The following is a 27,860-nucleotide window of genomic DNA, read 5'->3' as shown; positions in this document are numbered from 1 at the left end:
TTAATCTTGACTAAAGAAAGGGCATATACACTTTTTCATTAAGTTTGCTGGGAGTCTGCAACGTGATCAATCTCACCAAATAGTCCGAAGAATATTGATTTTCCGCGCAGCTGACATTGGAGACAGGGCGTCGTGTTTACACGCCAAGTAATGCCTCATTGTTTGAATACTTTTCCATAGTGACTCATGTGATTATTATGCCAAACATAATTTATATACAATTCAATACGTACAACTTGAATGTATAGCAGACATTTTTTCATATTTCTACCAGTAAGACAACCTATCTAAACCAGGGGACAAAGGAAATGTGATGATATGTACTCATTTCAATAAAAAAAGAAAAACATTTTTACGAATGTGACCACGTCTCATATAATAAAAATGTACGTATTTTAAATTTCAAAAATCAATATTCTAAAATTATCAATTCTCTAACATACATTAGCTTATTATAATATCATTATAATGTAAGTATACGCTAAGTAATTCCATAAATAATCTCATTAATCTAATAGATTCTAACTTGACATAGCGCAGATAATATTTGGTTTCACATTTCAATAACCGGTTGTTGAAATATTATAATTTTCATCTTTACATATTTCAAAATAAAGTCCTTAGAATTTAAATTCACATTTCACATATTTCAACTTCTGATAGTATTCTAGACAATATATTTTGCGGGTTAAGAGGGATTTGAAAATAGCAATAAGTGATATTAAATCATTTGATGTAATATTCCTATAGCTCCTGAAGGCTCAGGCAGATGGTATTCGCATTTAGCGAAGCATCCTTGAGAGTTGAGACTGATCCGCGTAGCGTGTCGCGTGGTGCGTTCACCCCAGCTCCCTTAGTCTTTATAGGGTTTTAAAATCGATACCGACTCCCCTTTGGAACCGGTTGATGAAATGCAATCCTTTTTGACTTTTTGCCTCGAATTTATAATGCGACCAATCATACATCTGGTGCAAGTGGCTGCAGTCTGACCCCTTTTAAAAGGGGCATTCGTTATGTAATGTATAAGACAATATGCGCAGTATGTTTATACGCTGACCTTTTTAATAATTTATGAATATTTTATTATAATAGTTTTCTGAATACGTTATATTTTTAGAGTGGCAATTGACAATTGCAATATGAAAATATATACATATATAAATATAGCAATAATCTTACTGACATTATAAACACGAAAGTATGTAAATGTGGATGAATGTATGGATGTTTGTTACCTATCCCACAAAAACTAATTTGGTAGCTAAACGCTAAAGCTAACACAAATAGAATATTCATACGATTTTTTTCCTAATAAATTTCGTTTAGGTACCTTAAAAAAATACCAAGTATTTTAATTATAGACCCTTTTTCAAAGTACCTACTTTGGTGAAGACATAGGCACATAAAATATAATACTATACGCATAGGGCATTTTTTTTCCCCACTAGAAACAGGACGAAACCGAGAGGAAATGCTAATGTCGAATAAATTACGCGACGTGAATTGAGGGTTGCTACAAAAGAAATAATTTTTCTGCGGATTCAGCTGTTAAGCAGCTGATTGTTGCCAGCTGACGCCACAATTAAAAATTTACTTTAATCACAGGTCGTCAGTTACAGTAAACCATAGATAACACTAATTAATCGTTATTGATTACTCGTGGACACATACTATCATTGTTGCTTAATCGTTTAATGCTATGAGGCCAATTTTATTGGTCTAGCCAAAAATATCACGTGAACATATGCAAGATTTGACTTTATACTTATCGATATCACATTCCTTGTAACTTCTATTGTTGTTTTTAATCAAAGCAATACTTGGAAACTCTAAAATATAACCTCAATAAAACCTCAATGCAATCGTGCTATTTTACAATGTAGGAATTTAATTGTTGATACGTTTTATCAAAAGCTGATCAAATAATGTGTTTGACCCATAAATTATTGAACAATGAGGAGAACATATTTTTGATATTATACTTATATCTATACAAGAGTTTGTACGTTGGTGTTTGACAAATGTATCTTTGTGTGCAAATTTTAACAAGATAAAACAATAATTTTGTTGAACCTCTGTTTTAATTATAAACTTTTTTGTATTGAATTATTAATTTTGTAGGTATACCTAATACAAATGAAGTTGAAGTAACACCCAACTATACGACTATTACATATACATATCTAATTTAAATGTAATACAAATCTCAGTCTTTATTACTTATGCAATAAAATAAGTTTAAGAATTATAATTATAATGTAACGGCGCAGTTCCTTGGGAAAAACTGACACAAACGTGCTCATTACAATAAGTTCGCACCACAATTATCGTACTTATATTAATTATAATTAATTTTTAAACGCTTTCAGGGTCGCTGTGTTAATAGTATATAGTTTAATACAGACCCACACTAGAAGTTACAACATCAGTCGGATGAAACGAAACTGTTTTTAAAGCATTAATTACCTACTTTACATTAATAATAAAAAACGGTATAAAAGATGGACTTAGGTACGTAAAAAATCATCTGAATATTATGATCTATTCATCTACAGCCGATCAGATGACTATTAACAAAACTTACAGTATGATGGTGTACTTTATACCAATTTTATTTAATCAGAAATCCCTATAAATTCCTCTTTCCAATTGTTTTATTATTTATTAATAGTAAAAGAAATCTACACACGTGTGCTTGTGATATTCATCTAAAATTTTTAAATTAACATAAAAATTTTCATTTTAGACCGACCGATACTAATTCGTTGTACTTCTTATTGAAAATTTATACTAATCTCTCGTAATCAGAGTTCCGAGCCGACAAACCAGCACCGGCTTATCGATGTCTTTGAATTATTCCCAATTTTTTCTTTACCTATCATTCCATTAGTAAGCTCCACGAAACAATCAACATATGACATATCCAACAAGGTAGCGTTTATATTTACAAAAAACAACGTACAATAAGACTTTAGCTCTTTAGCTCATTATATCAGCGACACACTATACTAGTTTCAATTCCATCTAACTGTATGTTTTGAAGCAAACAATTCAAGTAATACAAGACCGATAAAATGATCCAGTCATTGCCAATAATTACTGTTCAGTACGAGACGAGACTCATTACGAAACCGGTAGGTTGCCCTTGTATCTTTGACTCCCATCACAATATCCGGTTTTGTTTTTCTGCACAAATTTATGAATAAAACTTTTTTATGGTGACACGAACAGCAACATACATAAATATAAGGCGATGCAACGTAAAATTTGTGTCTATGTGTAAGAAAATGTGGTGCACTACAAATTTATAACATGCATGGTATTATCGATTGTTATTGTAGATATTTTAAGATGATTTTCAATAAAATCTCGTAATACTATCGTTTAAATATAATTTTGCACCCTTTACTAATTCCAACATGAATAATGAATAAGATATCCATAAGTATAAAAATAGGTTTTTCAGAAACGTTCAATAGATTCGTCATATCTAGGCTTATCTTATTGATATACAAATAAAATTAATAGCTTTTTATATATCAATGATCTAAGCATTATCTTATATGCAAAAATATATTTGTATATAATAATACAACAATTATAATAAAAAATAAGGATTTAGATTTGTAATTCCAAACGCAATGTTACCGATGAATCGTATTGCGATAAAATAATTAATAAATTCATAATTTCATCTTTGTATAGCTCCCTGTATTTATTTTAAAATGTTTATTGTTTTCAACTGTATCGTATAAGTTAAGGAAGCTTGGTAATTAAATATTTTGTTGTTTATATTAAGCTTCAGGAAGTCAATATGTAATTTATTAAAAATATCAGTTTATCGCATTTCTTCCGCAACTTTCGAATTAAACAGACAAGGGAACGAAATACGAATGCTATTTGATGAAAGTAAAATCAATTTTGTATAGAAAGTCAATTGCTCTTTGAATTCACTCAAAGCATGCTTCTTATCTTTCTTACTAAGTCGAAATTTATTTACTCATTTACAAATTTAAATAAATCTGTAAATGCCACAACAACTATTTTAGACAGGCTAACGTCCATTATCTTCATCATATATAAAAAAATGTTTTTATCTATTTAAATAGTTATAATTTATGTTTTATAACGAGGAAATGTTATTATAATATCCACAAACAACGTACCCTTCGGTAGAAAATAGTTTTCTTCAGTAAATAGTTATTTTGCTTCCCAGTGTATAGGGGAGCCGTGCAGTTAACAACAACCCTAACTAAGGGCTGCTCTGAATATACCTATTATTGTTATATAGCTATTTCTATAACAATAATAGGTATTTTTACTTAAGCCTCTACCGCACCCCTCTAAATTTCTCAATACGGCCTCAATAATTTGCACACCGTAAACCAAGCAATTGTTAGTTATGGTTTCTATAATTCTTTCCTTCGCTTTGTTGTGATTCTGTTATAATGGAATATTTTTGCAGTGAAATGCGCCGCAATTTGTGTATAAAATTGACCACTATATTTTAGCTGGTTTGTTTACTGTTAACCATGTGGATAGAGCCGATAGTTGATAGTGCATAAGGCCTTGTTACATAGCAGGCGGCCTCGCTCGAGTCGTTTACACGTGCGTCATGCTTGTATCTTGAGCAATGGACACTGGACAGTGGACAGGTAAAAAGGACAGGCTACTGAATAAAGAGTTACCACTCTTGTAAAAGTTGAAGTGTTGATATGCATTGCAGATAAATGATGTTTATCATGTTAGATTTTGTGCGTGTAATATCGGTACATTTAGAAATTAAATAATTTATTAATTATATTATTTATTCCATCGTTTCGAATACTTTACAGCGAGCGTCACAGGGAGAATGAGATGTAACATATCTAGGCGATCGTAGACAAATAATTGTTGTTTGTTAACTACGGTTATGTTGGCAGTATGGGCTGATATAGTTTTCTAGTCTTCTAGTCAACTAAAAGACTAGAAGACAATATCAGCCGATACTGATGGACTACAATCATGACATTATATTCTGGCATATCTTTAAGACACTTCAAACGATTACATGCGTATTAAGTACCTTAGTTTTAAGTACAATTGAAATTCTAAATAGTCACTTATAAAATGCTGCTGAGTATTGGAAAATTATTTCTATTCCATTGCGTCTAATCATCAATCACATGGAAAAGAGTCGGATACCGTAGTCTCTGGTCAACGTCTGCAGTTCCGATTAACATAAGCCATTTTTTGTCATATTAAATCAAGTGGAAACTCTGTTTTAAAAGGGATAACAAAATATCTTCACAGTCTAACCAACACAGATACAATGTTGCATGCTTACATATTATATTGCACAACGTTAGAAGAATTGATTAAGAGAAGGGAATTGTTAACATGTACATACGCAACCAATTAGGGTCACTGGTTTGGTGGGCTTATGACAAAAATAAAGACTAGAAATCATGCTTTAATGATCAACGAAATTGTCTCACTTGCTCCTATATAGAGTGTACGTGAGGAAATTATTTAATCCTGGCGATTCTAATCATGATAATGAGATAAACTCGGGACATTTCAATGATATTAGCACCAATCCTTGATACTAAGTTTGATTTATATGTTCGTTTAAAGTGAGAAGAAACGAGTCTGAAAGAGTTGGTTACATACAAACATACAAATAAACCTAATATAAATGCGTGTTAATAACTTTGCTACTCCCACTATCGCGAATAATTCATTATCACATTGAATCTCAATCTTATGCAATTATAATGCTAAAAATAATTGAATTTAATACTTCCCTAAGATGGATGGCTATTCCAATAATTGTCAGGATATCAAGATGCGAACAATATCAAGATTCTGTAATAAATTGGAGTTAAAAAGATCTCGTACCATTGGTGCCTGTTTCATATATAGAATTTTCGTAATCATATTCAAAATGAAATATAAATAACCAGTCGCTACAGGAAATGTATGTCTATATATTTCTTTTTTACTGTCTAACCTACTTTATGTAAATTAATGTTCGAAGACATCCTTCACAATACAGGCTGACATGGTCACATCGTTATTGGGCAAATATTTTGTAAGGAACTTATATAACAGTGATTGCAATAAAATTGTTACTGCTACTGTTCAATGTTACATTTAAACGGTGTACATATTATGAAGAGCGAACGCATTTGTTATCTGTGGTAATAGATATTACAGTAATAACACATCTTTGGAAATTTTATTTCACAAGTTTGACAAGACGCAAGCGTTCTTCTGATTCTGGTACATTAACTACATCACTGCTAAGTATCATGAACAAATGGTCAGTGATTTTCGAATATTAACAAACATACATGCTTATATACTTCCGCAATTATAAAATTAGCTTTTAACCTTTTTTCAATCTGTTATTTAGCCTCCTCTCTCTAAGTTCTTTAAAAAAAAAATTAAGGTGATACTGAAAGAATTATTCAAATTGCTTCAATAATTCCTGAGAGTATACAGACAGACAGACAGCTAGTGTATACAACAAAATAAGCAATAGATATATTCAAAATCATTTAAATTGTGTTACTTTGATATTCCAATCGTGCAAGCAAAAGATAAAGCCATTGCATTGATTACCATAAAATTGCATCACCACCAATTATAGAGAAGGATGATAAAATTTTAAAACAAAAGAAAAACAATATACTAAATCACAGAAACTTGAAATCCAGAATACAGATAAAATTTAATTTCTAAAATCATATTTAATAGGATTTAGTTGCGCCACATGTTATCTACGCAAGGCTATGGTTTCATTTCCTGTTCGTAAAAAATGCACAGCTAACCAATGACACGGCTCTTTCGGATACGTAATTGAGATAATCTACGTGATGTGTCAACGGTCATAATCATACGCGAATGGCGCATACTAAAATATCAATTTTAAACGCCTAAATAAAGTAGGTAGAAACTATTTGTTGAGTAATCGCCGAGCTTAGCCCAAATGAGAAGTGAAGCCACATCACAATGGGTCAATTAATAATAGTGAGCGTAAAACGTCTCTTGATTGTATTTTGGTAATTATAAAAGCCTTGTTAATTACGCAGCTTGTGAAATTAAGACACAGTAGTAATATAACAGCGGTTATGTATTATAGCGGCATAAAACAAAGGGGGGCCTGATGATAAAACAAGAAACACGCTGGAGTAGGTAGCAGAAAATTATAATTAAACTGATGATTTAACTTCATTATATTCCAGTATGTAGATAATTTTGTATAACATTACCTTTACATCACCCTTCCCAGTCCATTCCTTCTTTACAGTCGTCAATCCTTTCCTTATCTCTTACCCCTAGCGGGTAGCGCATTCGCAGAGGCACTACCTCTGCGAATGTTCATGGGCGGTAGTGATCGCTTACCATCAGGCGATCCACCAGTTTGGTTACCCGCTATGACTTAAGAAAGCACTTTAGGACAATCTGTTTTGTTTCTTTCATTATTCACTAGTATTTAGGGTGCGGCTTCGTCCGCGTATTCAAAGGAAATTGCCTTGAAAGTGGAATGTTGTACCGCAGTAAAAAGTCGTGTTTATTTACCTATCTATCTTCCGATCTTCTGTGTGATCTTGTGAAAGAGTTTTCCGTTTACTCATTTTGTGGTTCCGAAGACTACTTAATACAGGGCCATTTTTATAATCTATTAAATTACATATTTAAATATCTCGCTCGTCTTAATACGTGGCGGTATTAAGATTATTAGTGATATAATTTTAAATCCCCAAAATTAATAAATTTCTTGCTATTTTAATCTTTCACATACATATAACATATGAATTATATATAGTAGGTAGTTGAAATTACACCCCAATAATCGTAGATGGGTCAACTTTCATTTTGTTTTCGTCACTGTAATTTGAAGTTGTATTCTTATACGTTCATACCTACTTTCACCGTTTATCCTAATAGGATACGCGAGTATTATATATTTAGAAATTAAAGACTTTTTAACGGATTTTAAACGCGATTTATTTATTATACTCGTGTATTCATTATACACTTTACAGCGAGCGTGGTCACGGGGAGACCACGTCTCGTTCGAAACGTCGGGTTAATAGTATAATGAATAAATCGCGTTTAAAATCCGTTAAAAGTCTTTAATTTGTAAATAAATACTTATCTTTTCCTGTCATGTACATACTGTAACATAAATTTGGCGCACAGACTCTAGGCACCGCTATTTGGTGGACGTTCCATGTACCCGGACGAAGCGGTTCGATTCCACATTATTTATTCGAACCGCAAGGGATTGGAACATGCTTCCTGAGTCTGTGTTCCCCGACGAGTACAATCTGGAGGTCTTCAAGAGAAGAGTGAACAAATACCTTCTAGGGAAGCGCGCTCCATCTTAGACCACATCTCAGCTTACCATCAGGCGAGATCGTGGTCAAGCGCTTCCCTATCATGAATAAAAAAAAAAAAAAAATTCCTTCTGTTCATTTGTTACATTTCATTTACTCACAATACAATATCCAAGTATTTAATGCGGTAAGTCTACCACATTGTTTAACGTGTGCACAGACCATCGCTTACCTAGAAGGGGATTTGGCAACAAATTTGTGAGCCATTGATTGAAATGTGATTGCACAATATCTACCCCAAATTCGTAGCTAAATTCACTTATGATTTCGGATATGATATATAGTGCAATATTTTTTTTTTATCAATCCTGAATTAGGTGAAGCGTATGTTATAATTATTGTTGATAAACAGATAACACAATTGTGCCTATCTGCAAATATTCTTTCTACAACTAAAGAATAATTACGATATTTTTTTTGTTAATTTTTTTTTTAAATTACTTTATTGTAAATAAATTTTGTTTCTAATGCGAATGAAATCAATAAATAATCGAGTTTGTTCAATAAAATTACAATGTAGGTTTAAGTAAAAATTTTATACATTACTTATATTTAATTTATTCTGGTAGCAATTTTTGCTGTTTTTGGAATAAGAGTTACTATTTGCATCTATTGCTTAAATTTTGGCTTGTCTGAAGAACTAACAACATAGGATTAAGTCGATAAACGATTTCACATATATGCACGTTAGTATGTATTATGATAATCTCAGTAATAAGATATGTTGCGTAGTTCTAGCGTATGTCGTAATGAACACGTATATGGACGGTCGGTAACCCCAAGTTACACCTAGCGTATATATAGTATCATTTAACTACTTAAGAATGTATGCTATGAAATTTTACGACCATTTCCAGTAGGTGGGTACATTATTTTGCAGTTATAATCGCTAAGACTCACAAACTGCGCAATAAATGGCTAGATACAATTTTTTTATGTTATTACATATTACTTATTTGTTGCCTAACTTAAAGTACCTATATTACTTTTATTTTTACATACCGCCTGCCACTTGGAACAATCAATTTATATGGCTTAAACATAATATGTATGTCTAAATGAGTACTTTTGTATAGTTACACATCGGTAAACACACATGACTATACGTAGAAACACTTTATAAAATTTGAACTTTGCCTTATACGAAGATAGGTATTTTTAAAGGCTTAGCCAACCTAGTAAATTGATATTTATTTAAGCTATATAAATAAGTTTATACAACAATGAAGAAGCGTGAGAAAGCAATCGTTTTGTGATCAAGATCACAAACTTTCATTCCCGACTTAAACCTATAATTTTGATCACGCGTATTACCATACAAACATTTTGATTGATTATTATTCTTGCTTACTTTCTCCGCGAATAGCTCGCTTATATTTAACTATTGCTCGACACGGTACTACATAGACACGATAAGGCTTCATCTGCTATCGGTGAGTAATCGAAAGAAATGAGATTGGGGCGGACAGGCGATGGCGTTGGTAATTGGCATATTCTTTTGTCGAAACTCGCAGCGCCGCTCAGTCCGTTCTGCGCCGCCATACTGGTCACGCCGGTACGCCAACAATCGTACGTACATGAAGCAGCAAAAAATATGGCTGCTAGCGTGTACACCTCATAATAAACGACGCTGTCGTGAGTGACCATCGTACGAGCCGCGTGTGCAATGATGAGCGAGGAACAGGAGCAATGTGACTCGTTCAATTCGTGGGAGCTGAACGGGCTGAATTCCTTGGATCTCTGGGATTACACGGTCGAGTTAGAGTGTCTGCAAGGAACCGAAGGTTAGTCATAGCTTGCGCAAGGTGGAGGGGCGTTACGGTAGACGTTGCGTTCACCGACCGATTCGCAATGCACAAAATAAGACCACCGCAAATGGGGACCCTGGAATTTGACTCGCTTTGTCACGGCGCGGCGCTATTGCAAAAAGCGCTTTCTGGTTTATTATTTTTGATTACATATTTTATGTAATTTATTTCTGTACTGTTTACCTTGAGGCTTGTGAAAACCAACCGCATTGTTATTACATGTAATGTTGAAAATTTTCATTAAACGCTTTACATTAAAGTATTGCATGTGTACGAGTGAAGTGGAATATTTTTCGATAAATGCACAACGTTAATGTGAACTGATAAGCCTCGATAATTGTATTTTTTTTCCTTAATGACGTTGTTCGAGATTAATCCCAGTTTTCTTATCTAGTATCTACTGCTATATCAATTAGCCTACATCACATTCTGTATGGAAGGATCAAATTATCTAGAACAAAGATCTAATTATCTAGGTTTGGCTACCACACACCTTTCAAATGATAAATTAATTACAATGCCAAAATCTCTGTTGCGATATGCAATCAAGGTACGAGTAAATAATTTATAATGTAATTTAGACGTTAAATGCTATGTCACCATAACAATTTTGACGTATTTCTTTATCACGTACGTAACGTTTTTGAGTCTTCAAAATTGACTATACTTGGATGTAAGATACCTAACAATAGTTTGATAATACCCTATTAAAGACAATCAAGTTTTTGTTGTCATTTCTTAGTCGTGAAACGTAATAACTAGTGCGTTAGTTATTCATAAAACATAAACAAAAAATAGCACAGCTTCCTATTATACGAAGAAGAGTGTGGTGATTGGATGAAAACCATTGTCTTTGTTTTTGTACCAATCACAATTTACTCAGTTCAATTGACTCAGGCGTGACTATAATTAATGATAACTTGTTTTTCAATTGCTTTGTATTTATTTTGAATACCTACTAGTAACTTTCCAATCTCAAAATTATTGATTATTTTAGATGAAAAACAGTTTTAGATACCACTTCATTCAGTCCTTATCTCCGAACTAAAAGATCCTTCATAAAGGTGACTGGTGATCTATAGATTGTATTTACTATTATTTATTTACACAATTACAATTTATACACTTAAGGTATCATTTTCAAGTGTTGGACTAAATCATTTAGCGTCATTTAAAATTCGTTACATTATAAATTTTTACGTACACGGAACGTACACTCTCACTATTACGAATACGAATATTATCTCACAACACTCCAATGTCTTTTAAGCTATTACCCGTAGCTTGACACATATTGTCTTCATCATAAAATAAAAAGGGCAAGTAGTAGGAGCACTAAATGAATAGAAAAACGTAGTTAGGCCTTCTCCTGACGCAGTGCATTTAAAAAGTCCAATTAACTTTATTATTAACCTAATTTTGATTGCAAGAGCTATGCAGTAGTGTCGAAACTACTCATCTAGAGAGGTCAGTCATTGTTCCTGTATTGGCACAGAGACAGCAATGCACTTTGTCCACTGGCCTTTTGAAGAGGTAAATGGCCTCTTAACAGCATTTAAAGGGTAATGCAGTTAACCCAGGGTATCGTTTAAAACGTAAACAATTGATGTCTTCCGTTGTAAAATTCTATGACATCGTTGTAACATTGTTCATTGTGTAACATTTGTAACATGCAAAAGCAATAATTGCTGTACCTATTATTTAAATACGTATGTACGTACGTACGTATAACATTATTTATTACATTAATGGCGACGTTCAAACCATTCGAAAACGACTCCACAAATACTAATCATGACCATTTTAATCATTACAAGTAGGTAAATATTAAAGATTTCTTACGCAGTAAACATACATAACAAAGCCTTGAATATTAAACATATTAAGGTATTATTTAGTTTTTGTTTGAAAGCATTTATAAATATACTATATATTTAAACGCTTCTACACGTAACCATTTATTATGGATCTGGCCTCTTTTACTGAAGAAACTAGAAACTTAATTTTAATTTTTAGTTTTTTAGCATTTACAAAGTTTTTTAATTAGCATTATAAAGTCATTTCAGCTTTATAAATGAGAAATTTTGAAAGAATAGAAAAATTTTTTTTTTTTTGATCCTGCCTCGTGATCAAAAAATTTTTTCTATTCTTTCAAAATTTCTCAAACTAGAAACTGTTAAGTTCGAAGGGGTATAGGAAATCCCTGCTAGATCTCATCAAAATCAAGCGTGGCGTTATTTACGAATAAAGAACGGGATAAGGCGGTTACGATGCCAATCAATTATTATAATATTTTATGTGTGATATAAGATTTTAAGCTCCATTTTAATATAAGATTTTAATTCTAAGAATAATGTAGACCATTTATAGCATTTTTACAGGGTATTTTTGGTCGTCCAGAGACTATCCCTTGTTACTGTTGAAGCTTGTAGACTCTAGTGTCCGTGTAAATTGTTACTGGTGCGAAATTTACTTCTGTCTTTGTAGTTTTACGATACCGCAAGATGATGAATTTAACGCTACTGTTATTTAGAGCGAGAAGTGTTTTAAACCACATAGTTCAGTATAAAAATGTTGCGTGCCGGCGTACTTTATTATCATAACACATTGACATAACTGATACAATTGTTTTAATTATGTTTGCAGTTGAATAGTGGCTTGAACCAAGTATGACCTGATTTGAATCCGATTTAAATTAATTTTTCGTTATAGATAGATAATGCGTACTATTTTAATTTTAGTATTAAACATTCAATTTTTAGTCGAAGTATTTTATTCATATATTTGTTACAGTTACTTTTTGATTTTAATATTAAACAATATAAGAATAAGATAATAACCCCTATTTATGGAGTATAAATTAAATGTTGGTTATGCAGGCAATGTTGTATCTCTTCTTATATATAAAATTCTCGTGTCACAATGTTAGTCTCTATACTCCTCCGAAACGACTTGACCGATTCCTCTGAAATTTGGTAAGCATATTGGGTAGGTCTGAGAATCGGCTAACATCTATTTTTTATCCCGATATTCCTACGGGATACGGACTTACGCGGGTGAAACCGCGGGGCGCAGCTAGTATTATATATAAAGGATATTTGTACAAAAAGCAACAACACGCTAGTATATTTCAATTAGTCTTTCTAGTTTAAACCAATGTAAGTTATCTATTTAGTAGCGGACTGCAACTGACCTTATTTTAAAACCAAGTATTTTAAAGTATTCGGCAAGGTTATATATACCTTTCACGTGGTTAAAGCGTGTCTCACGTTGGATGAGCTAAAATTTATGTGTATGTAAAAAATTAAATAGTTTCCTTATATATTTTCATCTTCTGTCTACCACAAATACCATTTGGCAGACACTTCTCTTTAGACTTTCAACCCTTTCCCTCTTCAATTCAAGTAAAAACAATCGCTAGCACTATGAAGTATATGTGTTATGAATAGCAAGTAATTTTTCTTGCTCTATATGAGTCTTCAAGCTATCGTCGCCTTCATCAGTATTTTTCTATACAAAAAAAAACAACAGCGCTCAATAACTTTCTCATATAGGAAAGTAAACATTTTAACAGTCAATTAGTTAGTTGAACACTCGAAGTAAATATTGACGTGTTTAAATTTAATGAACACAAACACAATGAAACGTACCTAACGTTTCATTATTGAAATTTGACGACGCATTCCGCTTATTAACTAATTACCTTATACCTTTGTTACAGATTTACAACTAGCAGCAGAATTGGGGAAAACACTTCTAGAAAGAAACAAGGAACTGGAAACAGCGCTACGTCAACATCAAAATGTTATTGAAGACCAAACGCAAGAAATCGAGGTAAATTAATTTACTTATTCACTTCTAAAGTTGAAATGGTACTTGCGTTCTGTTTGCGGTGACTTTCGTCATTGTTATTTTATCAAGAATTTATACTCGCACCTGCAAATTACTGGATGTCAACGACTCTTATATCTGTTTAACTTTAACCTCCAGTAATAGGTACACCTTTTTAATGAACTTTATGTTCTAATAATGAATCATAGGTAATAGCAACAATTAAAATCACAATCGCAATATGATTATACGTACTTGATCTTACTGATAGTAAACTTAATGACCTTGAATTATATTAATATCAACTGAGAAATGCTATAAATTTAAGCACTTATAACGTGCAGTATTGTTGATGATACACTTTTTAATGCTTCTTAAGATAGGTAACTTCAAATGGTGCAAGACCTATTATGTCTAGTTACTTACCTAATAGACTTGGTAATTAAACTAAAAAACCTTTGAACTGTGAAGCCATAGAAATCATATTAGTTTACAATGAAATCCTTGTCTTCTCGCGACATTAAACGTAAATAAACAGCGTAATGGTTATTTTTATATCAATAGTATAGGTAGTTAACACTTATTCTTATCATTTCTGAAACATCGATAATAATTAAGTCTTTAATTATTACGATATTCTGTCGTTTGTTATAGGTATAAACAGTATTTTTGATGAACATCTACCACCTATTAATGAAAAACAAAAATGTAACGTTTAAAAATAATGAACTACCGTTTTTTTTTATACAAACATTTAAGCATTTTACAAATGGATGCTTATAATCGTTAATTTCAGAAGGTATTTCAACATTTATTTTTATTAACAAATTTTTTCAAATCTTCAAGCATTTAGCATAAGGAATCAATAATATTAGAATATTGTATACTAAAGGAAAAACAAAACTTATTTTTTTCCAGTACTTAACGAAACAAACAGTCGCCTTGCGTGAGGTAAACGACTCAAGACTGAGAATCTACGAGCAACTCGAAGTTAGTATCCAGGATTTAGAGCGAGCCAACCACAGGCTTGCCGTCGACCATGCTGCCGACAAAAAACACATTAAAACGTAAGTTCAACATCGTTACACGCTGTTTCCTTTTAATTTATTTCTTATGGTAACTTTCTACAATCATCTTTCGCTCATGTATTTTTATACATTTCCGTCTTTATTATTTAAAATTCCAATCTTACAGAATAGCCCTCAGTAAATCGTTTGTTATGTCGATCTGTGTGTTCAGTGCCCTTAACCAAATTCCAGATTATGTGGAAACATCGAAAACTTGGAGAGCAAATGCGAAGAACTTCAAAAGACTGTGGACGACCTAAATGGCCAGTTAGAACTATTTCGGCGAAGGTCCGAGAGGAAACCTGATAGCGAAAAACCCAAAGAAAAAGAGCAAAAACTCGCTGATACACCAGCTAATGCTATTGCTGTTAAGAAACCAGAAACAAATGGAACCCCACTAAAAGCAATAGCACCTCTACCAGAACTCACAAAAGAGGATGAGGATTTACTTAGACTGAGTGATGAGTTACGCGAGAATAAAGTAGCCTTCGCCCAAGAACACAGAAGAGTTACTGAACTTGAAGAGCAGCTGGCCTCCGTTATACAAGAGAACAACAGATTACAGGAGCAGGTACGAAATTGGCGACAACGTGACGATGAACCTAAATCGATGCACGAAGAATTCGCAATCCTTGAAGAAGTCAGGTACGACATTAACAATTTCTGTAATAAAAAGTCATAGAGACACACAAATCCTTATTTATTAATGCATAAAAGTTACCAATTATTTATTTGATCTTCTGACAAGTGCAAATTACAAGAAGCTTCCGATTGTTCTTATTATTCTGTACTAGACGTTCGTCCCGGCTCCGCCCGGATAGATTCCTGTTTTATCCCGAGGAAGCATTTAATCGGGAAAAAAGTATACCAAATTTCATAAAAATTCGTTCAATAGTTTCAGCGTGATTGACGGACAAACAAACAAACTTTCACATTTATAATGTGATTATATTCCAGACAAGGACAATTATGCATCCGATGCCTCAGGGGCATCGAAAGAGACGATATGTCGTCCATATTGGATGGAGAAGATGATGACAGAAGTGCCATCAGCTCTCTCATCCTCACACCATCTGGCCAGCAAAGCCCTAAAGATGACCAGGTCACCAGTAAACTTATCAAGTTCGACGTAAGTATGGTTATGAATGGAAAACTTTCTTGTAGTTCTTCATATTTTATACTTCTGCTTAATGTTATCTTAATTTAACCTTCTAACTGTAGCTTTAGATTTTCTGTGTATATCCTATTTACTTTTTAACATTTCCAACTTTTGCTATAAACCACTAACCTTCACTAATCGTTCCCGCAATGAAGATTACATTATAAAACAGGACAAATTTCGGAGTCCGCTCGTTCTTCTTACCTCTGAAGGTAGGTTAGAGTAAAAGAAGACGAAGCCCATTTAAATCCCCAAGAACATCGGTATTCTTCTGAATAAGCATTATTATGCTTAAATCCGAAAAATCTGATGCGAATATTTCAATCGTTTCTAGGCAACAAAACTTTTCCAACTGCCCCTGATGTTGTTGATCACGCTTTGCATATGCATTATGAAGCGCATTTGCAGTAGTTTTCTTTGGATTTATCGCATGTAGTCGAAGGTACGTCCATTACTGACACGTTTTAGACTAAGAAGTCTGCACGCTAGTCGTTAACCGAGTCATGGGTGAGGGTCATCCGGTGTCGAAATCAAAAATGTCTTTGTATTTGTACTTCATATATTTATTAATGTATATTCATTTATGATAATTCTTGTTACTAACACGATAATATGTTGTTTGTGTGTGACGTTTTGTTTTCATACATAAATACAAATTCACGAGTCTATAACGATAAGAGTAATGGGTGTATTTTGACTAATTTATACTTCATAGCATCATGATTACTTTTTTTTTTAATTTAATAAATATAAAACAATAATTTTTTCAATTTCCTTTCGTCTTGCTATATTCTTAAATATCTAATTTTCATAATCTTGTAATACTGTTTGCAACGTAACTATGAAATTGTGTTCATATCTTACTTATAACTTTCAAGGCATATAGGTCATCTCATGTTGCAAATAATCAAAAACACCTTTTTATTTCCTCATAAAGTATAAAAAAAAAAATTACAAATCTTATTCCTTAAACGTTTCAGAACGCCAAGGAAAAGTTACTTCAAGGCATATGGGCTAATAAAGAAGATGGCCACGACAATCCCTACAGGGAATTGGTTCAGAAATATGAAGCTCTGCTAGAAGTTCAGCTGTCGCAAGTTAAGAACATAAGAAAGAATAAGCAGACTACACTGCCTGGCGCACAAACTCAAACCGGCCCTCTCTCATTACATGAAGAATTACAAACATCAGGTGACTTTAGTCAGTTCAGTGTTAAAGATACAGATGAAGAGAGTGGCCACGGAGAAGAAGCTCAAAAAGAATCTAACCAACAAAAGAAAATGGAGACAACATCTCGCAAAAAGATTATCCAAACGCCGGACTTTTCGGAAGCAGAAACGTCCAGTTCCGGTTTCTCAGATGAAACGAGTAATAAAGCAACTCAAACAGATCGCGAGAGACCTGGTTCGTTCTTGTGCACAATTGCAGATGGTGAGGATTATCGTTTTAGCATTTACGATGATGTCAGCCCTATGGACAGCCGTTTCCGTAACAGGCCTGAATACCGGGAATTATTTAAAGAAATCTTCACCATTTTGAAAAAGGCAGCGGAAAATAAAGATGATGGTGAACAGCTTCCCTTACTCGACGATACAACAACCGGTAAAGTACCGCCAGTGACGCCTGCTACGGAGGAACCTCCGGGTAACTTCACTGACGATACCCAAAGCGTCTTGTCGTCTGTCATGTCTGAGCAATCGATTCCAGTATCCGACATCACAACCCCAGAAACACCAACGTTAAGAGAAAAGGAACAATCTAAGCCTGTTCCCGAAGCAACGAAAGAATCAAAAGAAAAATCCAATGCCGTTGATAATAACAAAGAAAACAAACCAGTGTCTGACTCTACCGCCGAGACCTCAAAAGAGAACGAAAAAGAAAAGGAAAAAGAACGCGTCCTAACACCGTTGGTGCGTCAGCCACTGGAATACATCGCGGCTACTAGAAAGAAGTCCAGGCATCGCAACCGCAAACACAGCCAAGATCGTCAAGGAGCCGATTCTCCTGTTTTCCCATCACCGCCAAAGATCACTTACCAGAAATCATCGAATAAGAAGAGGAGAGACTATAGACCGATTGAAGTTAGTCCTCTAGCGAGACCTTCCGAGGCTGAATGGAACGGGTCTACTCTGCAATTCTACAACAGGAACTTAAACTCACCTACGCCAAGCGTAAGCGGTCGCACTGGGAAAATCTATCAAGGATGGAATCCCGAAACAGATTCTTGGGACATCAAACAGAGCACTGCATCACAGGAGATTCACAAATTGAGGAAATTGGAACTCTCCTACGCCGAAGTGTTGAGAAACGCCGATAAAACAAAGAATAGGCGTAAAAAACACCAATAATTTTATATTTTACAAGTCGACCCACTCTTGCATTTGCAAGAGCCGAGTGATTCAATCGCCATTTGTCTTTGCCAACCAGACAAAATTTAGTTTAGGTTTTTTGTGATCTGCTAGCGTTACTTATTAATTTATGTCACGAACAATCATTAATTGCCATAATACCGATACAGACGTTATGTATCTCATATTAAGATAACTATATAAGATCCCATCAATATCAATAGTCCAAGATACAAATTAATTTATTATATTCATGTTATAATTTAGAACCCTATGTAAAATAGAGTAACGCTCGTAGGTAGCGTTATAACTAAACTGGAAAAAGTATGCATTTATATAGATAGACAAAAGTGTCTGAGAATGGCTTCACTTGATATTAGCTTCATTTATGTACTGCATTTTATTTAATTCGGCGTATCAACTGAATGAGTTTATATTTTAACTATTAACTCTATTCCGTTTCAGTCACTATTTTAATTGTATATTATGTATTTTATTACGAAATTTTATTTGTAAATATTCTTTTAAGTTAATTTTATATTTTAATTAATTTGCCATGGTACCGCGAATGCTTCAATTCATTATGGAATTGTATGCTGGAATATTTAATGATGAAGATAGGTTGGAGGTATGAAATAAAAATTTGCATAAATGATCAGTTTTTCATTTTTCAACTTATATTATAACGAACATTTTTAAATAAATAATGAAAGACTAAATATTATAGTACAGTATTATTATTAGATAATCTTTTTTTACATGGTATAATATATACGAGTTATTATCACTTGTTGTTTTGCGCTTCGAGTTCTCTCTCGACGATTTTACGATATTCATCGAAGCCACCTTCTATACTCTTGACCGAGCCTCCCCCGCACACCCACAGTTCTTTACAAACCATTCGTATTAATCTTTCGTCATGAGATACCAGAATAACACCGCCCTGAAAAATATTCAATATGTTAAATATTACCGTAAAACCCATACGAGACTATTGTATTAGATATTTTTACGAGACTATTGTATAAGATAGCTTTCATCCGCGTGGAATAGTTACTAAGGTCTGAATATTAATTGGTTAAGAATAACACTACGCTTGGACAAGTCTTTGAGGGATTTTCTGTATTTTAAGAAAAAAAAAATTTAATTAAACTCAAACTACTAAACTGTTTATTTCGAAATTAAACTATAGAAAGCTATATCTCCAACAAACATGGGCTATATTTGCTCTTAAAGTGCCTCGACCTCCTTAGTTCCGTCCGGACGCAATGATGATGCTAAATAGACTCTACCATAATCAACATATGTGCTTATGAACCTTCTTGATACAGTTTATTTATTAAAATAAGACGCCTCGAAATCCGTTGTGTAGTTCTAATGATCTAAGAATACATAGGGACAGACAGAGGCAAGCGTCTTTGTTTTATACCACGTAAGTGAATAACAACAATAATAAAAAAATGTAATTCTATTTATTTTTTTGGTTTATAGCATTCTAATGCTTTATAAATCCGTAACTATACCGAGTGGCTAAACAACAATAATCCTACAATGTATCCGAATTTTTAAATTTGTGAACTTTCGCTAACTTTGACTTTTTATTATTTTGTTTAACTAAATGTTTTTATAATGCAACAATTAATTAATGTAATTTAGATATAATGTCAAAAATTTTACTATAAAATTATTATGTAATGACAATGCTAATGAAATTTGCATGCCCTTTGTGGCCAATGTGTTGACCGTATTGTAATCATTTTAACTTTTGTACACACATTGTGCAAATAAAGAATTATTATTAATAAAATATGAAATATATACACGTAAGATTTCAAGAAGAAGAAAGTATAACTCACAGTATATTTATTGATCGCCTTGCCCAACGCCTCAATGGTTTCTATATCCAAGTGATTAGTGGGTTCGTCCAGAACTAAGAAGTTGGGGTTCCCAAGGCACATGTTGGCGAACGCCACTCTAGATTTCTGCCCTCCGGACAGACTAGCTATCGTCTGCAAGGCTAGGTCTCCACTCACACCGAAACTACCCAGCTGTCTTCTGTATTCCTCAACTGCTTTTCCTGTAATAGAAATTTTAAAGAGGTTTTAGTGGTTTTAATAGTAATCATTTTATCCTGTAATTATTTTTTTATTCATTATTGTACAACTTGTCATAAAGAAATAAAGGAAGTGAACAATCCAAACAGGTAAAAGAAAAAAGAAAAATTGTACAAATGGCGGCCTTATGGCGGCTACCAGCTGTTTATCTAACAGAAAAAACACCTTATTAATTCAAAAAACTTACTACTTATTAGGGGGAACCGATTGTAATAATTTTTTTTTTTTTGGTATTTGAAAGCTGACGCTTCCCGTGTGGTCACATTTAAACTTAGGTTATTTCTGTCAATTTGATGGGTGTAAATATGAATGACTAGAACGTATGAAAGGTTAAGCGATTCCGATACTTTTTATAATAATTCGGTATTATAAATTGGTAAAGTAAAACGACGCTGGATGTACATCGGATCTGAAGGTGTTATTTAAATGACACAAAGTATACTGATATAATACTGACAAGTAATGCATATCTTTTATACACACAAAAAAGAACCAATCTTTTTCTAATTTAGTTTTTTTATTCCTTTTTGCCTTCTAACTTCTGGCTTACCGGGATAATTTCTCTGCAGCAGCTCGACAGAATTGACGTTCATTTCCAGCTGGTCCACGTGATGCTGCGAGAAGTAGCCGAACTTCAGACCTCTGTGCACGCTGCGTATCCCGCTTGTTGGAGATAATATGCCCATTATGATTTTGAGTAGTGTCGTCTTTCCCGCTCCGTTGTCACCTACCTATAAAAGATTATAAGAATTTTCTTGTATTCGATTACACACGAGTATTATTAAAAATAAATTTGCAGATTTTTTTTTAATTTTAAAGGGTAGTCAGGGTTGCTGTACGTAGGATTAAATAATAAAATGATTAAATCGCGAATATGAAAGTTTCAATCCTATCGAAAAATAACAATAAAATTAGATCACAAACAAAGTCACTTTATAAATTTCATCGCATTCTTTCACTGCTTTATAATGTTACAGTTAACTTACAATACATATTCTAGATTCGAGCGTAGCACCAAGGTTGACATTTGTGAAAATAATTTTGTCCTTAGAGTAATGGAATCCAACTTCGTTCAGCTGCAGGATGGGGGGAGAGAGCGGCTCCGTCTCGGGAAACCTGAGGATCACTTCTATTTCTTTCTCTATGGGTTTGAGTTCTGGTCTGAAACAAAATTAGAATAGTTCTTATAGTACAAGATCCTGATTATGTAAAATTTAACTGTTACTAAAAGGTTTTCACACAAGAAAGCCCTGAAGTTATAAAAAGGGTGGGGATGGAACTCTATAAATAAATGTTTGCAGCTTGTTCAGCTTCCTTACAGCTTGAACTTACTCCGCACGGAGAAGACTCAGTTGGCGCTATTCCGAAATTTATTAAAGAAACTAGCTCCGCCCCGCGGTTTCACCCGCGTAAGTCCGTATCCCGTAGGAATATCGGGATAGAAAGTTGCCTATTATTACTAAGTTGCTGTTGTTCCAGTTGTCCAGCTGTCTACGTACCAAATTTCATTGCAATCGGTTCAGTAGTTTTTGCATGAAAGAGCAACAAACACACACACACATTTACAAACTTTCGCATTTATATTAGTATAAGTTTTCGGGAGGGTGTAATATGAGTACTTACAGCTTATCCAGCATCTTGATCTTGCTCTGCACGGAGGAGGCGCGGTTGGCGTTGTACCGGAAGCGGTCGATGAACTCCTGCGTGTGCGCGCGGTGCTGCTGCTGCGCCTCGTACTCGCGCTGCTGGTTCTTCAGCTTCTCCGTCTTCGTCTTGTGGAACTGCTCGTAGTTGCCCCTGTGGGGGAGATTTTATTTAAATATATTAATAGATACAAACGATATATATCAGACATATAATTGACGACCTCTTTGCCTAGATGAGATTTTTTTAAGCGACCTTGAGGATATCTCAAGATCGCTTAAAAGGAAAAGAATTTAAGAAAGATACAAGAAGACACACATTCATAAATGAACTGCAAAACACAGAATAGTAATAAAACCATACAATGCAAAGCACACGTCTTTCAATTATATAATCTGACCACCACAGAAGATTGTCAGAAAAAATCTTCCATGTTGCAGCTGACTAGCTTAATCAGTATCAGTTTTTTATCATAACATAACCTTTAATTACAAGCCTAGTCTCTTTTTATAACGGTGCCTTCAGAGCACTACAAATTTAAATAGAAATAATGATAAGGAGCTGTAAAATATATCAATTAAAAAAAAAGAACCTATAACAGAACAAAGTATGACTACAATCATACTAATTAACAACTCCAAAAATATCTCTTTTTTCTTAATCATCCTCTATCCGTACCTGTGTTATGAATACTTTACCTGTAATTATCAATACGCTGAGTATGTAAATGCAGAATGTCGGTCGGCACGGTGTCCAAGAAGTTTCGGTCGTGAGAGACAACCAGTAGCGTCGTCGGCCAGTTTTGCAGATAATTCTCTAGCCATATGATCGCTTTTATATCCAACATGTTTGTGGGCTCGTCCAGCAATAGAAGATCGGGCCTTGAATTATTCAAAAGTATTTAAGATTAAAAAAAAACGTTTTTTTGTTTATGTAAATTACTAGCTTTTGCCCGCGGCTTCGCATGCGTTTCATTAGAAGTAGTTTAATAGATGTTATAGATGTTATATATGTTATTAAAAAACACCCCATCAAAATCCCTTGTGTAGTTTTAAAGATCTAAGCATATATATAAGCATATATATATATATATATATAGGGACAGACGCGGGAAGCGACTTGTCTTTATACTATGTATTGATGACATTTAGATATAGTTGTCTAATTTTTAAGTTTTATTTGTATTACAATACACTCATGCACAGTTAATTGGCATCAAATTATATTGTGAATGAGTTACATTTTAGATTGGTCAGGAATTGCGTGAATGAAATGTAAAAAATGTTTTAATTTTAAATCGATATCACATTAAATTGTACTTTTATATCATAAAAAAGACTTCATAGACGTGGAACGTGTAAACATTAATATGACCTTACTTCATAAAGTACAGCCAACAGTTATTAATGGATAAAGTTATGAATCTTTATAAATTGCTATCAGCTGACAATCTTTTATACATATGTACATATACTACATATCTACATATAGTCTATACCATGACATAGTAGTTGTCATGAATATGTATTATCTTAAATCTATACTTATATAAAGCTGAAGAAATGATTGCTCGTTTGTTAGTGCGCTTGAAAGTGCTAAGCTCAGGAACTACTGGGTTGATTTCAATGAAACTTTGTACAGAGATAGATCTGAGATCCATGAAAGGACATAGATAGACGCAAAATAGATAGTTTTTATCCGGAAAATCTAACGGGAAAGGAAACTATGCAGGAAAATCCCAGGGCTGTCTATCTTATACTTTAAGTACAGAGGAAAGCCGCGGGCGGAAAGCTAGCTATATTTAATTATTAGCAGAATCATTTAATTATTCACGCGCATGGTCACCATAGGAAACTAAATAAATAACTGCAAAAAATAACACTACATTGTAATAGACACTAGGTCACCAACTAGTATAAGGATAAATATAAGTAATGTTACCTTCAATGCATATATTATAAAATCTTGTTTTATGAAGATAACTTTTAAGTTTAACTTAAAAACATGTTGTGGATTTGCGTGGTACATTGAATACATAATGCAACTGTTCTTACAGCTCATCTTATTATATGTTCCATTTATTTTGGAAAGAGTTAGACCGATTATTACGAAACTCTAATTTACTACTATAATAATAAAGCAGTAATATAATTAGCAGTTATTAAGAATTATCATGAAAAGAAGTAAGTCATAAACTAGTGAGTGATATTCAAAAAAAAAAAACTTACTTAGAAAACAAAGCCCTCGCGAGCGCTAGCCTCATCCTCCAACCACCAGAGAATGTTCTGGTAGCTCTTGCCTGCATGTCTGGCGTGAATCCCAAACCGCTTAATATAATGGAAGCCCGCGCTGGCGCCTTATCCGCCTCTATATTTTCTAATTGTGCATATACCTCTGTTAGTTCTGCTGATAGACTTGGGTCTGTTGCACTGAAACGTAACAAACAATTGATTAAAACTTCGCATTGAATCCCACTGCTGATAAACAAGCCAACAACATATGAGTAAAATATTTAAAGAATCACAAAAGTATTATGGTATAATATTTGCCAGCAGTCACCCCCTTCAAAATCCAATATATTGTTTTTGTTATTTTAAATATATACTTATATTAAACAACTAACCCATTATTAATAGCCGTCGTTATTTCCTTTTCCCGCCTCAATAAATTTTCTCTAACAGTATCACATTCTAATACACTCTGTAAGGCGATGGTATCGTCACCTACAACCTCTTGCTCCACATGTAAAACCGATATATGGGATGGTATCTTCAATTGTTTCGCTGATATCATTCTGAGGAGAGTGGTTTTGCCAAGTCCGTTCCTACCGACGAGACCGTAGCGTCGGCCAAACGCTAGCACCAAGTCTGCTCCTTGTAATAGTACTCTAAAAAATAACATATAAATTTATGATACTCGGTAATTTAAAATGTTCTGTATTTCTTATCAGGGCCTATAAACAATATTTAGTTATTTAGATGGGAACTTATAAGTCTGATTCTGGCTTAACACATCAGGCTTATTGCCTATGAGGAACCTGTTTAGAGAATTAATCAGGAAAATAAATGCAGAATAAATTTTCCCAAAGCATCACAAGGTACTTGCAGTGATATAATTAAATTAAATTATGCAATTATTTAATAAAATTCAAATTTAGATTTCCATTACAAACAAAGCCTTATACAGGCATTTGAGATGCCTAGGGATTACAAACAATAATATAAGGCCACATGTGCAAATAATCATATTACCTATCTCAAGTAACAGCAGATAACTTATTACATTAGGTATCTTGTAAATTCTCGGGCATTATGTGCTCTCATTAGTATCAAAATGTATTAGGTTAGCTAAATGATGTATTTATGTCAGAAAATTAAATATCATCTTTTTACTAAACCAAAACAACCAAGACAATCCTAGACAATCCTGGCGACGTTCGGTGGCGGCGGAAGCTAAAGCAATTGGGTTGACATGGCCGGAACTTAAGATCGTAGCCCAAGATCGAAGACGATGGCGGCGCACTGTGGACGCCCTCTGCCCCACATAGGGGCCACAGGACATTAAGTCAAGTAAGTCAAAACAACCAAGTATTACATTAGGTTCCTCTAGAACATCTTATGCACAAACAAACACGGAATTTTGAGAAATGCACAAAGTATTATTTATTTTACTTCCTCAATTAAAAATTTACTTTACAATGTATTGAAGGTTATGTATTCCTTGACCTGATATAATTGAAATTGAAATCATATAAAATACAAATATATTTACATAAAACATTTTTTTTCCTTTAGAGTTATATATAATAGTATCTCTATTTAACATACTTATAATAAACTGTTGATTTTTTATTTTTTATTTTATATCAGCAAAGGAATATTGGATTGAATTAGTAATGGTATTACATATTAGAGAGATAGTCATACAATATATTTTAATAGATATGAGAATGCCTTACTATGAAGAAAATATTTAATACCTGTCACCATAAGCTATATCAAAGTTTTCTATCCTGATATCCTGAGTCCGATTGGTGCCTTTTGCTTCTAACTTGTTATCCTTTTTGGAGGTAACCTGTGATGCTGTAGCAGTTTGTAGAACAGGGGCGGCCACTGGGACTTTTGCATCTTTTTGTTTCTGTTGTTTTTGTTGCAATTTTGCTTCCGCCTTTTCCAATTTTTTTGCATCCACTTTCTGGAATGTTAATACAGGTATATGATTAATTTTGTATGAGTACTGTTTTACTTTTATATAAATATATAATAATTTTATTTTTCATTCTTCCATTCATTATTTTGGAAAAAATCTCTGATTGTAGATTATTAATTATTATATTAATTTTTTTAAGTTGTGTATTGAATTTTTAAATATTACAGGAAAAATTTTAATCATGGTAATTTTATGATGCAATGGTTTAAATAACATAAACCAGTTTAAGATTATTATCCTTTTAAGAAAACCTTACCCATAAATTTGCAATTTAAAATATCATTGAACAGCTGATGAGCTGTTGAATGATTTTTTTAATATAATATAATTTAGAATAAGAAATATTAAGGGCAAATATTTCCTTACAAAATTATCATCCCTTGTTTGAAGCCATATGCTTTTAACATCATTGCTCTCATGTGGTGGTGCCGTCATTGAAGCCAAGTGTATTGGAGCATCTAATACTTTTCTTGGGCCATTTTGTACATTATTTTTTTCTGGCTGAAGCATGTGCAATAATTTTTCACATATATCCCTAGAAAATATTACAAGATCAAAAATTTTTTAATTGTAGAGAGTGAATGTAGGATTATTTTTATATAAAATTATAAGATTAGTTAATTAAACATGATCTATTGTACTAAATACGTAACTTATACTATTACACGATTTTAAAACTTCCCGTAAATATCATATTCATTTAGATTTGTGTGTATTCAGGATTAACAAAAAAAATAATTCAGGCTTTCGTTTTATTAATACAAAACAACACTAACATAATTGAAAATAATGATATATACCTTATATCATCTTCCGATTTCTCCGACACTCCTTGCAGAACTTCGCCTACGGCTTCAAAAACCTCTTCTTTATCTTCAAATTCACCGGCACTGCTATCCAGAACATCTGGAATTGTATCAATTAATTTTATATGATACTTTATACAGAACAGCACAAAGCCCAAAGGTAATATTATTCTAACCTCTAAGAAACTTTACCTTCAACATATTTTTTTAACTCCTCATCAATTAAAGGAAAGTGACTTTTAATAAATTCACCACAATTTGCCATTTTTAACGATAACTTGGTTAACACCAAGGAAAAAACTACAACTATTTATCATTTATTTATGCACGTATTATACTAATGTCACGTCAGTCGTCAACGAAAAACTGACAATTCTGCTTAAATTTTTTAATTTACGGCACAGATTAAGTACGAGTTACTTGATTTGCGGTCATAGAGCATTGATATGCTATTTTCCCAATCTATCACGGGGCTACCTGCTTCCTA

At 33.2% G+C, this 27,860-nt stretch overlaps 2 protein-coding genes across 4 annotated transcripts in view; one reads left to right on the top strand and one right to left on the bottom strand.

The window, feature by feature from the left end:
• LOC119835042 (cerebellar degeneration-related protein 2-like) overlaps positions 1–19,253 on the top strand; it is a 61,684-nt gene extending 42,431 nt beyond the window's left edge. For 2 of the 3 annotated variants that reach the window (XM_038359638.1, XM_038359637.1), the window contains exons 2-6: positions 13,917–14,029; positions 14,945–15,093; positions 15,286–15,738; positions 16,051–16,222; positions 17,233–19,253. In XM_038359638.1, coding sequence (XP_038215566.1) covers positions 13,917–14,029; positions 14,945–15,093; positions 15,286–15,738; positions 16,051–16,222; positions 17,233–18,600 — 2,255 coding nt within the window. In that variant the 3' untranslated portion in view covers positions 18,601–19,253. Of the gene's footprint in view, positions 1–9,891; positions 10,172–13,916; positions 14,030–14,944; positions 15,094–15,285; positions 15,739–16,050; positions 16,223–17,232 lie in introns of those variants that run through there. The other variant, XM_038359636.1, reaches the window with a different exon arrangement.
• Positions 19,254–19,319: 66 nt separating this feature from the next.
• On the bottom strand, positions 19,320–27,744 carry LOC119835043 (ATP-binding cassette sub-family F member 3). Its single transcript, XM_038359639.1, has 12 exons — positions 27,566–27,744; positions 27,368–27,473; positions 26,934–27,102; positions 26,338–26,552; positions 24,982–25,245; positions 24,587–24,787; positions 23,057–23,239; positions 22,338–22,511; positions 21,701–21,875; positions 21,265–21,445; positions 20,457–20,677; positions 19,320–19,543 (listed from the first exon to the last, which is right to left on the bottom strand). The coding sequence occupies exons 1-12, from the start codon at positions 27,636–27,638 to the stop codon at positions 19,385–19,387; spliced, it is 2,121 nt and encodes a 706-aa protein (XP_038215567.1). The 5' UTR covers positions 27,639–27,744; the 3' UTR covers positions 19,320–19,384.
• Between the last annotated feature and the right edge of the window lie 116 nt (positions 27,745–27,860).

The sequence above is a fragment of the Zerene cesonia genome, chromosome 20, assembly GCF_012273895.1.
Source record: "Zerene cesonia ecotype Mississippi chromosome 20, Zerene_cesonia_1.1, whole genome shotgun sequence".
Lineage (NCBI taxonomy): Eukaryota > Metazoa > Arthropoda > Insecta > Lepidoptera > Pieridae > Zerene > Zerene cesonia.
Note: the sequence above shows the minus strand (reverse complement) of the source record. Positions and strands in the feature narration are given on the sequence as shown.

What these genes read in the sequence shown, in the direction of transcription:
- LOC119835043 (XM_038359639.1), bottom strand. Translation starts at nt 27,638, where the DNA reads ATGGCAAATTGTGGTGAATTTATTAAAAGTCACTTTCCTTTAATTGAT. An exon ending in AAATCGGAAGATGATATAAG is followed by an intron (nt 27,103 to 27,367) that starts GTATATATCATT and finishes AATATTTTCTAG; the next exon opens with GGATATATGTGAAAAATTAT. An exon ending in AAACAAGGGATGATAATTTT is followed by an intron (nt 26,553 to 26,933) that starts GTAAGGAAATAT and finishes TTAACATTCCAG; the next exon opens with AAAGTGGATGCAAAAAAATT.